Genomic DNA, 16104 nt, shown 5'->3' on the forward strand with positions numbered 1-16104 from the left:
AGCTTGGCAAAAATAATCAAGGGTCAATATCCAAACGACTAATCTGTCAATCTATGAAATTGGGAATAAATATCGTAGGGAAAGATTTGATAACTTTATGCATGCTTGAGAATAAATATCTATGAAGTGATGACTTTATGCATGCTTGAGAACAAGACATGGAGAGTTTTTGTTGGTGGTGGGTTGAAATAATTCGAAGCGGTAGTGGAGAGTTGAGAGGCGTGAGAGGTGGAGGACCCAATTTTATGGTAGCTAGTGTACCAAGATATGTACTACTAGTTTTCAAATGTCACTAAAAGTTAAATCATCTCCCCCACCAAGATAATTATTTATTTTCTTTCACTATTTTGAGAAGCCATACAAAAAAGATTATTTGTTTTCTTCTCTTTGTCGAATCACCTATTTATAGAGATACAAAAGAAAATAATAACTCATAATCTTTTGTTTTCGCGAAATTTTCAAGTTTTACAGAATGTCTTAATTAATTTGACTTTTTAACCAAAATAGTTTATGAGATTGTTATAATTTTTTATTTTGATTTCTGAAATTTAAAATCGGTATAAATGATCTCTAAAATTGTCCGCGTTAATTATTTTGATGATTTCATAAAAAATTTCTGTTAAATTGAAGAAATCACTTGTCCAAATGAAGAGTTTTCAAATGTCACTTAAAGCATCTCCCACCAAGCTAATTATTTATTTTCTTTCACTATTTTGAGAAGCCATAAAAGATTATGAAGTTCTAGTAGACTTTGAAAGCAGAGTGGGCCAAACTTTTTAGCCAGTTTCTCTTTCATTAATTCTGGCCCATTGTATATGTCATTATCTAAGTTTGGGTCGTCTTCATTTGGGAAGGGTCGGAAACATGCTCTATTATCATATTAGGATAAAAAAAACTATGGAAATTTTTTATTTGTATTCTTCCTTTTGTGGAAACACTTATTTATAGAACAAAGAAAACAATAACTCGTCACTTCGTACTACAGTCTAGTAGTATTTTTCTTCACTTGTAAGTGAGAGGTCTTAGATTCGATTTTCGCCAAAGACGAATTTGAATTACATTATTGCTAGCTCATTGTGAGGCTTAGCCCATCCCCTCTCTCTTAGTGTAGATAATATCATTTGTTAAAAAAAAATGAAAAAAAAAAAAACAGTAACTCATTACCTATGAGTGGTGTTATACCCACCCATCATCTTATCTCCCCACCCACTTTATCTTCTCACCCTTCATAAAAAGTGAAAAAACATGTAAACTCTTTCCCTCCCCACCAATATTCCCAAAATAATCCTACATATTTTTTTGTTAGATTTAAAACAGTTATATAATTTTAAAAAGCAATTATTATTAAGACCTTAGTTAGTTACAACAATGGAGGATGGGTGCCATTCTCACTGACTTGAATTTGTTCTCATCCTCTCTTTACACCCCAAAGAAAACTGCCATCGACACCCCCAAACCCTCAACCCAACCACACCAACCCCCCCCCCCCCCCAAAAAAAAATCCCATCTCAAACGTACCAAACCCCTCAAAACCACACCACACCAACACCTAGTTCGCCACCTCGGTCGCCAACCATCGCAATACCACCATGCCTCAAAACCGCTATGGTGCAGAATCTCTATCATTATCCACTTTAACATAAATCTTCTATAAAATCTTCCCTGAAATCCTCGTGAGGAGAATTCTAACAACTCACTCAATATTGTGTTTCACCTTCCTCAACTTTGGTTCATTCGCAACCAAAGAATATGAAACCAGTAAATGGAAGGATGGGAAACCCAAAACCACCATATCCTTCGATACAAATACAAATACTGACAAGGATTTTTCATTGTATTGGAATGTTCATTAAGGCTAAAGCAATCGCCAACTTCTCACTATGATGTTTTAGGTTTCAAAACTTTAAAGTATATAACTAATAATTATGTGGCAAAACTTGATTGGTTGGTTTTTAGATATTTGAAGGTCATTTTATACAGGGATAAATTTGTCAATAAAATTATTATTTCCAAGTCGGTGAGAAAATAAGACAATGGAGTGGGCTTAGTAGCATTTTTATCTATTTACAATAAATCATAATCTTTTATTTTCGTGATATTTTCAAGTTTTACATAACGTTTTAATCAATTTTGTAAAGAATGTAGGATTGAAGAATTAAAGGAATAGAAATGACGGGTTTTTTGGTACAAGGGTAAATTCAATTACCAAACAGAAAACTTACACAACAAAGTCTCAAACCAAATGTTTCCCCAAAAAAAATAAAAAAAGGTTCAAACCAAATACACAAGAGAAAAGTGGACCTTACAAACAATAAAAGCACACCAAACAAACCTAGCCTTCTGCTACTACCATTGCTGCAGCACCACAGAAGCATCACAAACCATGGAGCCCAACGAACCCCCGAAATCGGACCAAATAACGCCTCAGATATGGGAGGAAGGAAGACTCCATGATCCATCAAAGAAACCCTCTCTGAATACAAAGAAGAAAATAAAGAAGCTTGTGAGATTCCCACAAGCGACACTACCAACAAAGGCAGACCGAGAGAAGGTGGTGGTGCATACACCCAAACCGATATGCATACCAGGACTCTACACACCTTTTGGATGGACCATTACAGATCACGATCAAAAGTGACTGCATATCGAATTTGGGAAGAAAATGGTGAAGGACGGAGCCAAGTTGAAGATAAAGGAGATCAAAATTGCGCAGGATGGATGAGGGACATGAAGATGGAGGGATGGATCTGAGGACATAATTTAGTTGGAACGATGGCTATTGGGGTGGATAGATCACACTGTCAAAAAAGGACTACCATCGACCCTGATCATAGCTAGGGTCGACAACCGAGCGGAAAATCAAGACGGGAAGCCTCACACAAGAGGAGATAAAGAATCTCACCGACACGAAGAGCAAATGAAGTTTAACCCCAACTGATAATATAAATGAAGGGTTTATAAGAGAATGAAGTTATGAATAAGTTTGAATTGTTAGGATTAATTTAAGAAAGATGGGAAAAGTAATGGTAGAGAGAAATGCAGCTAGACTGGTAGAGTTGATCTAGTTTCTTTTTAATTCCTTATGTGCATGTGTATCATGCAACTTTTGATGGAGAAAATGGCTGCCTTTTAATTAAGGGTAAATTACATAGTAGCCCCTCAGGTTTGAGGTCTATTACAATCTCATACAACGTCTTTAAAACATTTCACTTTCATACATCATGTACCATTTTATTTCAAAATAATACATCCGTTAGATTTTCCGTCCATTAATCTGTTAAATGTTGACGTGGCTGCCACATTTGTGCTGATGTGGCTGCCAAATATGTGCCACGTGGCAAAAATAATAATTTTTTATTTTAAAAAAAAAAACCTAAATCTTCTAAATTTAAAAAAAAATAAAAACCCAGAAGCTGAACAAAACCCCACCCCCGTGAACCCCCCTCAGCCTTCTTCTTCCCTGCTCCCATCTTCCCACACCCCATACCTGCACCAGAGAACAACCCGGATCCCATATCCCCGCGAAACCCATACCCCATACGACCACCCCCCAACCCAGATCCTATTACCACGCCCCCCCCCCCCGGCGCGAAACCTAACCCATATCCCATTACCACCCCTCCGGCGCGAAACCCATATCCCCCCCCCCGAACTGCAAGGACGTCATCCTCACCCGCATCATCTTCGTCGTCAAAGACGACAACGAGCAGGAGCAGCAAGGCGACGATGAGAAATCCCGGTCGACGGCGAGATCAGGTGGTGACGAAGGACCTCCATGAGGAGCAGAGGGATCAGAGAGAGAGCTCTGCGGTACAGGCCGCGATGCAGCGCAGGACCCAAATTCACCGCCACGGAGACGACCAGAACGTTGAGCCCATTCCGACCCAACCCCTCATCCTCAATCTCTTTTGGTTTATAAAGATATTGACGACGAGGATCGTAGTTTTGGGGTTATTGAGTCGAATTGCGATGTGGGTATGGAGGGTTTAGACCTCGATTTGAGTTTAGGGTTAGGGTCGGGATTGTTGTTTGGATGGGGACCTCGATCTGATGTGGGTCGTCGCGGGGGGGGGGGGGGAGGTAGTAGGTCGTGTGGGTTTTCAGGTAGGTCGTACAAAGAAGGGGATCTGGGTTGCGGGGAGGTGAGGGGGTGAAGGTGGGGTGTGGGTTTTCATGTGGGTTGCAGAGAGGTGAGAGGGTGGGGGTGGGGGTGGGATGTGGGGTTGCGGAGAGAAGAGAGGAGGATGAGGGAAGGTTTCAGTTTTTTTTTTAATTTTTTTTATTAATTTTAATATTTAGAAGATTTAGGTTTTTTTTTAAAAAAAATTAAAAAATTATTATTTTTTCCACGTGGCAGCCACATCAGCACAAATATGGCAGCCACGTCAGCATTTAACAGACTAATGGATGAAAAATCTAACGGAGGTGCTATTTTGAAATAAAATGATATTGGATGTATGAAAGTGAAATTTTTTAAAGTTGTTGTATGAGGTTGTAATAGACCTCAAACCTGAGGGGCTACTATGTAATTTACCCTTTAATTAAAGAAAGTTGCTAACTTAATTGGCTAATCAAAGCGTGTGATGATGAAATAGCAAATAGAAGTAGCAAAAGTTGCTCCGTGTCCGACTCTCGGTTGCAATTTGCTTTCGACTGTTGGTTTTCAGTTTTCAGGGGTGGTGAATTTTTCTTCATTTACTCTAAACTAATTTTTACCATCCGAACATCACAAACGAAATCGTTCATTCTCTATATCATCATTTAAAGATCAAATTTGTAAAAAATCATTCAATTTTGAGATTGTTTAATCACTCATGCATTTCCTTGAAACCAATTCGTTATCTATAAAGGATGAAAATAAAACAAAAAATTATGAGTTAATTGTAAATAGATTATGAGTTACTGTTTCTTGATCTGCAAGGGTAGTCCCAAGGGTAGTATCTCTACTTGAATATGATCCTAGTCACCAAACAAGTCAGGTAAGATGAGGCCAGAGAAAACAAGATCCAAATGGTCCATGCTAGTGGTGAAACAATAGGCCCACAGTGGGTCGTTCCTTTTTATTTTTTTTATTTTTATATCAAAATTTCTTCATTTTTTTCTTAAATTAGAGAATACAGGTAGGGGTGGTTCGGTATGGGATCCCATACCGAAACCCTTGTCCTGATTCTCAAACCGAAATTTTCGGGAATCCTAATTTCAATACCGATCCCAAACCAAATTTTTGGGAATCCCGAAATAATTTCGGGATTTCGGAACAAATCGGAAATCCCGAAATGGTTTTGGGCTTTTGGACCCAATTTGACATAGTTTCATATGCATGCATGCTGCTAATATATAACCAAAGTAACAATATGCTCACTGCCACAATAATGCCCATTTGAATCCCGAAATGGTTTCATATGCATGCATGCTGCTAATATATAACCAATATGCCCCTGCCACAATAATCCCAATTTGACATAGTTTCATACTTTCATAGTATATAACCAATCTGCCCACTGCCCACTTCCCACTGCCCATCTGTGCACAAATCTGTGCACAATAGAATTTGCCTATTCAATTTCTACTACACATGCATGCAATAAAAATAAATTAAGTACCAAATAATGAACGGTTCAAATAATTTTTTTATAATTAAAAAATAATATATATATATATATTTTTTTCGGTTCGGTATGGGAATACCAAAAAAATGAAATGCAAAACCGAATCCCATACTGAAACTTTCGGTTTGGTTTGGGATTATATCCCAAAAATTTCGAGAATTTTGGTTTGGGATTGGGATTTTTTTGGTTTGGTTTGGGATTTTTGGGATTTTTTTCCAGCCCTAAATACAGGTAGGGTTGAAAGATTTGCATTTGCCAAAAGTCACGTGACAGCTTGGCTTTTGTTCTTCAGCCGCAGTTTTCGCGCTGCTTTTGCCTATCACGTTGCATATTGATCATCAATTTTAATAAATGGCCGGTAAAGGCGCAGATTACGGTTCTCTAATAATAAAAAAAAATATGAAAAGTCTCGGGTTCACTGTTCCAAGTTTGTGAGTCTGCTTGACTGTGACTGCAGGTAAGGTAAAATTTTCTATACCTCTCCGGGCTCGGAAATAGTGAATAACCGTGGCTTGTCACTAGTTGTCCCTCTCTGTCTGATTGAACGAATTAAAAACGATTAATGAACAAAAATTAGGACAATGCTAGTAAAACTTTTAAATCAAATTATGTGTCACCAATAAAAAATAAGCACGTTAACTAACACGTGAGAAATAATTTAATCATCATATCCACATCATTTAGTTTACAAATTTTGATTTAAAATTTTGATTTTCCTAGCATTACCCTAAAAATTAACTTAAATATATTGTACATTACATTGTATGAAAATATTTTGTATTTCAATTCCTTGAACTTAAAACTCAAATCTATCAACCTATGATCTTGTGTTGTGCGTTGTTCATGTAATGAAGCCGCACACTTAGTTACCTTATTTCTCTATTGAACTAGAAGGTTCGTAGTTGAGATCTATTTGAGTTGAGTTACCTTTTCGATACATTATTTGTATATGTGCAACTCAAAGTAACAAAAATCTATGGTTTGACTAGCAACATCAAATCTTGACAATCTAGTTCATAAGATCATGTATAAGGCGTGTGCTACCTGCATATGTTTGTGTACTTTGAAAACTTCCCCTTTTTTGTAACAAAAAAAAATATGTTTCCGTTTTCAATACTTTTCTCAGTTATACAAAAGATATGTGTTTTCTAACCATACTTATCAAAACACTATAAAATAGCCGAAACTTTTCGCCGTTATTTTTTAAACAATTTGACTGAATAACATTGGTGTTTACTATATCATGAAATATAAATAATTCAAATTTAGGAACAAAATTCCAAATTTAGGGTCATATGGAAAATTATCTATCATACAAAATCTAGTCAATTTGAATTTTGAATGCATTTTGCTCGCCTCCTAAAGTGAATGTGACATTTATGCCTCCATTGTTTGCCTTTAGATTTATTTAAATTTTGTAATTCGTGCATGGATCAAATAAACCAAACTACTTTAACGGTAACTAAGGAGATGAATGTAACATCCCACATCGTCCAGGGAAGTGTATCCTGGAAGCCTTATATGTATATTCCAATCTTTACCTAGCACGAGGCATTTTGGGAACTCGCTTAATTTCGGGTTAACATCCCACATCGCTCTGGAAGCCTTATATGTATATTCCCATATTTACCTAGCACGAGGCCTTTTGGGAACTCGTTGGCTTCGGGTTCCATTGGAACTCCAAAGTTAAGCGAGTTTAGGCGAGAGCATTCCTAGGATGGGTGACTCACTGATAAGTTCTCGTGTGAGTTCCCATAAACAAAATCGTGAGGGCGTGGTCGGGGCTCAAAGTGAACAGTATTGTGCTAAGGTGGAGTCGAGCTAGGGATGTGGTGGGGGACCCGGGCTAGGATGTGACAATTTGGTATCAGAGCCAATCCCTAGCCGGAAGTGTGCCGACGAGGACGTTGGGCCCCTAAGGGGGGCGGATTGTAACATCCCACATCGCTCAGGGGAGTGGATAATGAAAGCCTTATATGTATATTTCCATCTTTACCTAACACAAGGTCTTTTGGGGACTCATTGGCTTTGGGTTCCATCGGAACTCCGAAGTTAAGTGAGTTCGAGCGAGAGCATTCTCAGGATGGGTGACTCACTGGGAAGTTCTCGTGTGAGTTCCCATAAACAAAACCGTGATGGCATGGTCGGGGCCAAGGCCGACCCTGAGGGTAGCCCAAGTAGGCGCCCGCCTAGGGCCCCCAACATTTTTTTATATCCTGTAATTAACATATAAATACAAAACAAAAGTAAAATATATCATAATTCATTTGTTAGTGCAATGAAAATGTTGGCTTTTTTTTATTTGGGGTGTTGAGTTGGAAACACGAAGCTGCCTTTTAGTCACTATATTTTTTTTATTTTTCTTGTTTTTCAAATTTATTGCCAATCCATCTGTCTAACTCACAATCCATCTATCCAAATTCATATAAAGTTATAAAACTCAAGTCTCTTTGCAATCTTTTTCTTTCAACTTCTCATTCTCTCCATTCCTATCGAATGTTTAAACCAACTTCTCATTCTTTCCATTTCTATTGAATATTTAAACCAACTATCATATGGTCTTAAAGATTGTACTTTAAGGTAATCAAAACTTTGAATTTATATTTTTCTTTTCAATAACTTTTTATTCAATGGATTATTTTAATATTCAATTTGTTAGTGTGATGTTGATTTTAGAAAGAAAAAAAACATAAGAGAAACAATTGGCGTTGAATTTATTATACTCATTAATCAAGTTTTATTGGTCATTACTCTCTTGATCATCAAGTTTTATTGTTCTTCACTTTCAATCTTAGACACTTGACTGTAAACATTTAGTACATTTGTGTCTAAAAACGTGAATTGTGTAATGTTTAAATAATGTTTGTATATTTATCTTCTTTTGATATTTATTTTTAATGATATTTGATGTGAAAATATAACTTTTTATGTACTTAGCGAATTTTTTTTTTATACAAATCAATATACAAAGAACCGGAGATCAGAGAATTTTAGGGCCCCATTTCGAAGGCTCGCCTAGGGCCCCCAAATTCTCAGGGCCGGCCCTGGTCGGGGCTCAAAACGAACAATATCGTGCTAAGGTGGAGTTAAGCCCAAGATGTGATGGGGGCCTGGGCCGGGATATGACATGAATCACCCTCACTTTGTAGGGGTGAGCAAAGGTGAAATCCTAACAATTCGTCAAAATCATTATTGATATCTGATTTCTTATTCATTTGCTACAAACTTCCAAATAAGTATATATGTGACACGTATTATTAGCATTTTAGTCGTATAAAAATACGGTTGTCCAAAATCATGCTTACAATAAAAAGAAAAATAATTCCCAAAATTAAATGCTGGAAAATCTGATTCTTGAATCGCCATTAATTAAGCATCAATATTTTGGAGGGATTTGTGTTCTAGTTATAAGATTAAAGATAACAGTGTATTTCATTTTTCTTTTATGCCTCGTTTTTTATATTGTTTTCAGGTATCATGTTTGGATTTTGTATTTGTTAACTTATGAATAACATTATTTCCAATTTAAAAAACATAAATTATATTTTACCACACTTGTTTAAAAGACGAGGTTTGAAATTATTATGCGGTTGAAAATTGAGGTTGTATATTAAATATTATTTTTATTATCTATTTGTATTATCTCTTTAATAATAATGAGAATCACTTTGAAAAAATAATATAAATATATAATATATGTAACATTTGTCGGTGGTAAAATATAATTTACCATAAAAAAAACATGCAGAAATCTTTTCCAGCAATAGCCGCATTTTCCACCCACCGTCAGCGCCATTTTCGCCATTTGAAACCTTTACGTCAGGCGAAGACAGGCTCTCTCCTTTGCATTATTTTAATGTTTCAAAACCGGCGCGCGAAATCCCGCTTTTATCTCCCGCGCCTTTCCGACCCCCCACGCGCCTTCTCCCTCTCTCTATATTTCTCACCTCACTCTCTCTCTCAACCTCCTCTCTCTCTCTCTCTACACATCTCAAATCTCCAAAATCCAAAACCATGCAGCAGCGCCACCATCATTACTCAAACCAACCCCATTTCTCCGCCGCCTCGGGTCCCGCCACTCCGTTCGGGTCCCATGTCATCGTCCCCTCCGCCGGATCCGAGTCCAAGCGCGGAAAGAGGCGCGGCAGTTACACCTGCGGCCGATGCGGCCAGCCGAAGAGGGGCCACAAGTGCCACCTCCCTGCCAACTCCACCGCCGATGACGCGTTCGTCGATGAGGCGCCCTCCCCTTCTCTCTCAGACATCCGCCCCCCTCCGTCGCCACGTCAGCCGCCCTACTCCAACCTCCGCCGAGCGCTATCGTTCGATGACGATGTGGATAGTTCTGGAGGCGGCGGTTTTGACTCTCCGGACCTTGAAGAGTTCGGAGACTCCGGGGACGATATAGATTTGGCTACGGGTTTGGGCGGTCTGCCGGCGAGCTGTCTTTGGGAGATTTTGAAGAGGTTGCCGCCGCCGGGGCTGTTGTCGGCGGCGATGGTGTGCAAGGGGTGGAGGGAGACGACAAGGAGATTGTGGAAGGCGGCGGAGATGCTTAGGATTAGGGTTCCGACGAGGGCTCAGGTCGGTTTTGTTGGATCGGTATTGCAGAAATGCCCGGGCCTCGTGAACCTATCTCTTAGAATGGAAAGGTATTAGTGCTCTATGTTTCAGATCTATGGTTTATCCTAACAGATCTGCTTACAGCGATGAGCTTTGAAGATAAAGCAAGATGAGCTTTGAAGATAAAGCAATCTAAACGGAAAAAAAATGAACTCGATATGGACTAAAACTGAAATAAAAGAAAACAATTAAAGGCTAAAACGAAATGGGGTTTTGATGGAATGCAATTGGTAGAATTATACTGAATTGATTTGATCTATAAGGATTTGATCTGATGCAGCGTTGTTTTCGAAATCAGAGAGCTACATTGTAAATTCTTGTATTCTAAATAATGCATCGCGTTTTGGTAATTAATTTGATAAATTTTCTGTTGCAGTGATGTGGATGCAACATTGCTGGCGTGGATTACATTTTCATGCCCAAATCTTGAGTTCTTGGAGATAAATACCGCCGGAAGCGCTATCAATAGGATCACGGGGTATGCTTCCTCTTCTTTTTTAGCTTCTATGTTCCGTTATTCGCAGGTTTAATCGTTTATCTGTTGTCTTAAATTGAGCTGCTGTTTCATTGGGCATTTAGATTGATATTGTTGGCTATTTTCTGTTCGCTACTCTTTGTTGTGTGGTGTGCATTTGATAAAACAGTGCTTGTGTTGGCTGATTAATTCAACCCCTTCCATGATTTTTAAAACTACAGGGATGAACTGGGTCGCTTCGTTGTTGATAGACGATTCCTGAAGAGCCTTAAGATGGAAGGTTGTTCTAACTTAGGTGGATTTTCTCTCTGTTCATCAAGTCTTTCTACAATTTGGCTTTCGGGTCTTTACTCCCTCTCTAAGATGGTGATTATTTTTCTCTTTCCTCTTTGTCTCTCGTGTAGTTGCCGATTTCCGTTTTTCGTTTTGGATTTATTGTTAAAAGACTTCTCTTTTACTCATTCACATTCCCTTTTTCACAGGTTTTCAATTGTCCCAATCTAAAAGAGATATCCGTAGACTTTTCTCACGAAGAAAATGATAATACTGATCTTGTTACCATGGCTGATGTGCTGGGAAGGAATTGCCCAAGGTTACAAAACATACACATTGCATCAATCCGGCTTTCCAACGCTGTTGTGCTTGCCCTTACAGCGGCAAAGCTAAGGTTTGCCTCTAAATCTGTTTTGAGGCTAATCTTATCATATGAATAGGCTGCTGCAATGATGTTTAGTGAAAGAACTCTCTTCGATCAATGCCAATTAGTCTCATGAAGATTGTTTGACCATGTCATCCAGGGGGTTGAGAATGCTTTCTCTTGTCCTTGGGTCTGAAATCACTGATGCATCTGTTGCTGCCATTGCTTCGAGTTACCAGAACTTAGAATTACTTGATCTGAGCGGGTATGTTTTCAGTCATATGGTTCAATTGCAATAGTCTTTGTAGTTAACCTTTGATTGTCTGATATTTTCAATGTTTGATTCTAGTGATTTATTGCTTTGCAAAACAGATCCTCGAAATTTATCATCCTAGGTCCAGGAAGGTTGCGATTCTGTTTAGAATAAATGGGAATTCCATCCCTTTATGGAATGACTCATGTTTTAAACCTTTCCACCAGAACTGTTAACAGATTAGTAGTCAGATGAGTTGCAATGATCTTTCAAATTGTTACAATGAACCATGAGATGCAATGACTTTTATTGTTGCCTAAATTTTTTTCCTTGAATAAACATTTTTGCTGACTCTAAACTTTCAACTGCAGGCTTTCTAATGAAAGCAGAAAACAAATTTGTTTCACGAATAGTTGAAAATGTTTGCTTCTCTATCCATTCATTCTTTGAGATGTAACGTTTGGCTCTCCATTTTGATTACAGATCTAGCATCAGTGATAGTGGCATTGGAATTATTTGCAATGTGTTCCCTGATACTCTATCGAGACTACTTGTTGCTCTTTGCCCCAACATCAGTTCAAGTAATCACCTAGACCATGGACTAAAACTAGTAATTGATTAGTTACACATAAACTTTAGTTGACAAACTATTGCATGTACTATTCAGGTTTCATTCAATTTGCTACCGCGCAACTGCCCCTGCTTGAACTCCTGGACTGTGGCATGACCATATGCGATCCTAATTCTCCCTCTGATGAAACCAATGTCCGTGAACTCCCTCAAGCATCCAATGACAAAGTACACAACAGTTACCAGAAGCTGATTATCAAACATGCCCGGTTGAAAAAACTGAGCTTGTGGGGTTGTTCTGGCTTAGATGTGAGTTCCTGAACCGAATACTTAATTTTGTTCTCGTATAGTTTCTTTTCTGGTTCTTAATTTTCAATCTAATGCAGGCTCTGTATTTAAACTGCCGAGAACTCAATGATCTGAACTTGAATTATTGCAAAAATTTGTACCCAGGTATCCCATTTGCTCTCCTCCTCACTTTAGCTAAGGTTTCTATCAATTCTTTATATGGTGAAAATTTTGGTGAATTTATTCGTATAGTTTAGTGATTGTTGTTTGTATTTATGCAGAGAGATTGGTGCTTCAGTGCCCCAATTTAGAAAATGTGCATGCATCAGGTTGTCAAGAATTGTTGATTGGGGCCATTCAGAGCCAGGTAATCATAAGTACCCTCTCTATTTGGCATACACCCTTTGATTGGTTTTTCTAATATCAAATGAATCCCGCGTAAAGAAAGCGATCTGATCTAGCATTTTGATGTGTTGGATTGTAGGTTGATAACAATTCTGCCGCGGATAACCTATTACCATGTAAGCGCCTAGCTGATGGCTCGAAGAGGGTTGGGGTGCCTCATTTTCTCAGTGCTGAACAGGTAATGCCTAAACTCTCCAGTTTCTCATTCTATGATAGTTCAGAATCATGCCTATACGTTTCTGTAAATATATATATATATATATTTTTTTTGTTTGTTTTCGGTGCAGCCATCTGAGGATCATAAGAAGCGAAGAAAGATCGAGAGGCGGAAGTGCAATGTGCTTGTGTTGTGAGCAACCTCGTTGGATGCCATGTTGGTTTCACAAGGCTCTCTGTACTATTACCCTGTCAACATTATGTTTTATTATCCTTAATCACAATAGGGTAGGGTTGGGGGCTGTTGCCTTGTAGAATTATTATTTGCCTTTTCTTTCAAGAAAACTAAATGTTGTTTTTAGCTTTTAGCTTCAGAACTAATTAGTCCATTTCCAAATTGGAGACATTGGATTTCATAAACCTCAATTAAATAAGGGGTTGTTTTATTACATTTATGTTTTATTTTTAGGTTGTATCTTAATTCTACTTTTCTAACAATAAACATGTTTTGATGTTGTTTGTTAGATGGACCAGCATTATTTCTATAGCAAAAACAATATGTTATGGAGGGTTACTTTTCTAACAATAAGCATGTATTTTCGATTTTAGCTTTTTAGAACCTTGTTTAGAATAGATTGTATGTATATTGAATACTTGCACCACAAGTAACTAAATTTCTTTTATAAGGGATTGTGCCAATTTTTTGCTCCAGTTTGATTCTTTTTAATCCCTTGTTTGTTAGGGATTTTAATTGTTTTTTTTATGTTGGACTAGAAATTACTGAGATGTGGTTAAATATAAATTGATTATATTCTAACGTACCACTTTAGTCATTCACAATATAAAGTAAATACAAGAAGTGATAAAAATAGTATGTAACTAAAATTGATATTAATATTGTTGAATATCACAAAACATATATATATATATATATATATATATATATATATATATATATATATATATATATATATATGAACTGAGAACGATCAATAAAGCTCTCATCGGATTGGATGTGAGACCATCAGATTGGGTTAAAGATGCTTCCTTGTAAAGGTTACAACTTACAACCAAAGAGATTAATTGTCTTAAGGTTGGTAAATCGATACCACGCAAAAGAGATGGTAGTTGAGCAAATTCTAATTGGTTTTAGAGTCGAAAGGAAGGTTTTCTAAAGTTCTAAGGTCTTGGCTTCAAGTAGTCTTTTGATAAGGCAAAATGAAGGAAATGAGTAAAAGGCAGGAAGCTTTTGGTTTGAAAGCTTGTAATCTATTTTGTTGAATGATCTAAGTGTTCTATACTCTGAGTCATTCGCTTGTATTTATAGACCTTTCACTTCTTCCTTCATTTGCTTCCTATGTTTCCATTTGAAGACAGACTTAGTATTACTTTCCAGAAAGTAATGCACCAATAAAAAAGTAATCCAAAATATATGGATGATAAATGTAAATTAGGATAACTAAGACGGTGATTTTACCTAAATCCATGATCACCTTCCCTCCAAAACACTAAAGTGCTTTGCATTTAGTGCTGTTTGCAATCAAGATGAAAGACCGAGATTTTGGTATCTTTGACAAGTCAAAAATAATCGTAGGCATGCACTGTTTATTTAGAATAAATTAAAGGCATAACTCCATAAGTTCTATTTCCTTAAAATTATCATACTAGGCCAAACCAAGGCCCAATAATATATTATTTTGTGTAAACAGACGCTTTCTTTCCATCAGTATTGCATCATCACATGCATGCAAACTCAAGGCCTATCTTCATTTTCCTTGGAAGATATGAACTGGGAAGTAATTTATGCACTCTAAAATTTGCTTTCACACTCCATATTCACTCATGAGGGTAAGAAGTTTACTTTTGGAATGCAAAGAACATATCCCACTAGAAACATTAGGATTAATCATTCAAGGCTGTTAAAACACCTCCTATTTCCTCCTTCTGATTTGGATTCCCCCAATGAGTTTGCACTTTGCATGGATACAAGATTTATGATAAATTTACACTAAGGGATGACATAGTGGATTAAGCCTCACAACAGGGTAGCTAGAATAATTCGGTTCAAATTTGTCTTTGGCAAGAATCAAATTTACTTACAAGTGAATATTAATATCACTATACCACAATACTAAGGGCTGGTTTGGTATTGCTGTGCTTTAAAAAAAAGCTGCTGTGAGAATAAGTGGCTGTGAAATAAAGCAGCAAAGTGTTTGGTAAACTTTTTTGTAAAAGTGCTTTTAGAATAAAAAGTTGTATGATAGTGTTTGGTAAACTTTTATGTAAAACAGCTGTGACTCTGTGAAATGACCAAAAAGGGTATAATACTCTAAAAATCTCTTTCCAATTTTATTTCAGCCATTAGAAAGTCCAACTCTACACCTTCACTCATATGAACTTCGGCTATCTATATAAACATAAGGTTTACAGCTAACATTAGTTATGGAAAAAGTAATGGTCAAAAGTATTGAAGCAAGAATTATGAAGGCTGAAACAATAAAATTCAAGCATTCCCGAGAAGAAACAAATGCAAATTCCATCTGGGTTCTTCTTCAAATTACAGAATTTACGAAATGCCGGCACATTCAAAGAATCACAAAAGCAAAGTGCTAAAGAGAAAACCTCAGCGCCAGTCTTGGCAGCCTTCTCAATTGGAATTGGTCCAGTTGAATTGGCCCTAACTTTCCCATACAGCTCCTGGTTCAGAATTTCAGACAGCACAGCCTTGGTGCAGAGACTTCTCGTCGGTTTGTCAACTGATAGTCCAAATCTTTGAAACCCATATTGCAATTTATGCTTTGAGTTCAGTAAAAGTGAATGGTTAGGTCGATTGGGCGGTAAAATTGATCTGGGTATTTGAGAAATTCTCATAGGAACGTTTGGGGTGAAACCTGGAGAAACCATACCCTCATTGTTTTTCCCGACACCCATACCCTCATCCCTTTGCTCTTCCCACCCCTCTTTCCCGTCAATCTCCCATCCCCAAATTGAAAAATCCAAACAAATTAATAACAAATTTTTACAAGAGAAGCTTACCAAAGGAACCTGGAGAAACCTGGAGAACGAGAGAAGGAGAGAGATCGCTAGT

The 16104-nt window shown here is 37.4% G+C and overlaps 1 protein-coding gene across 1 annotated transcript; it reads left to right on the forward strand.

The window, feature by feature from the left end:
• The first annotated feature begins 9489 nt into the window (after positions 1 to 9489).
• Positions 9490 to 13465, forward strand: LOC126585878 (F-box/LRR-repeat protein 17-like). Its single transcript, XM_050250453.1, has 11 exons — positions 9490 to 10261; positions 10609 to 10710; positions 10929 to 11073; positions 11190 to 11374; positions 11505 to 11609; positions 12081 to 12178; positions 12265 to 12476; positions 12554 to 12620; positions 12737 to 12822; positions 12940 to 13038; positions 13148 to 13465. Exons 1-11 carry the CDS (start codon positions 9624 to 9626, stop codon positions 13211 to 13213), a joined length of 1803 nt encoding a protein of 600 aa, XP_050106410.1. The 5' UTR covers positions 9490 to 9623; the 3' UTR covers positions 13214 to 13465.
• The last annotated feature ends 2639 nt before the right edge of the window (positions 13466 to 16104 follow it).

The sequence above is a fragment of the Malus sylvestris genome, chromosome 10, assembly GCF_916048215.2.
Source record: "Malus sylvestris chromosome 10, drMalSylv7.2, whole genome shotgun sequence".
NCBI lineage: Eukaryota > Viridiplantae > Streptophyta > Magnoliopsida > Rosales > Rosaceae > Malus > Malus sylvestris.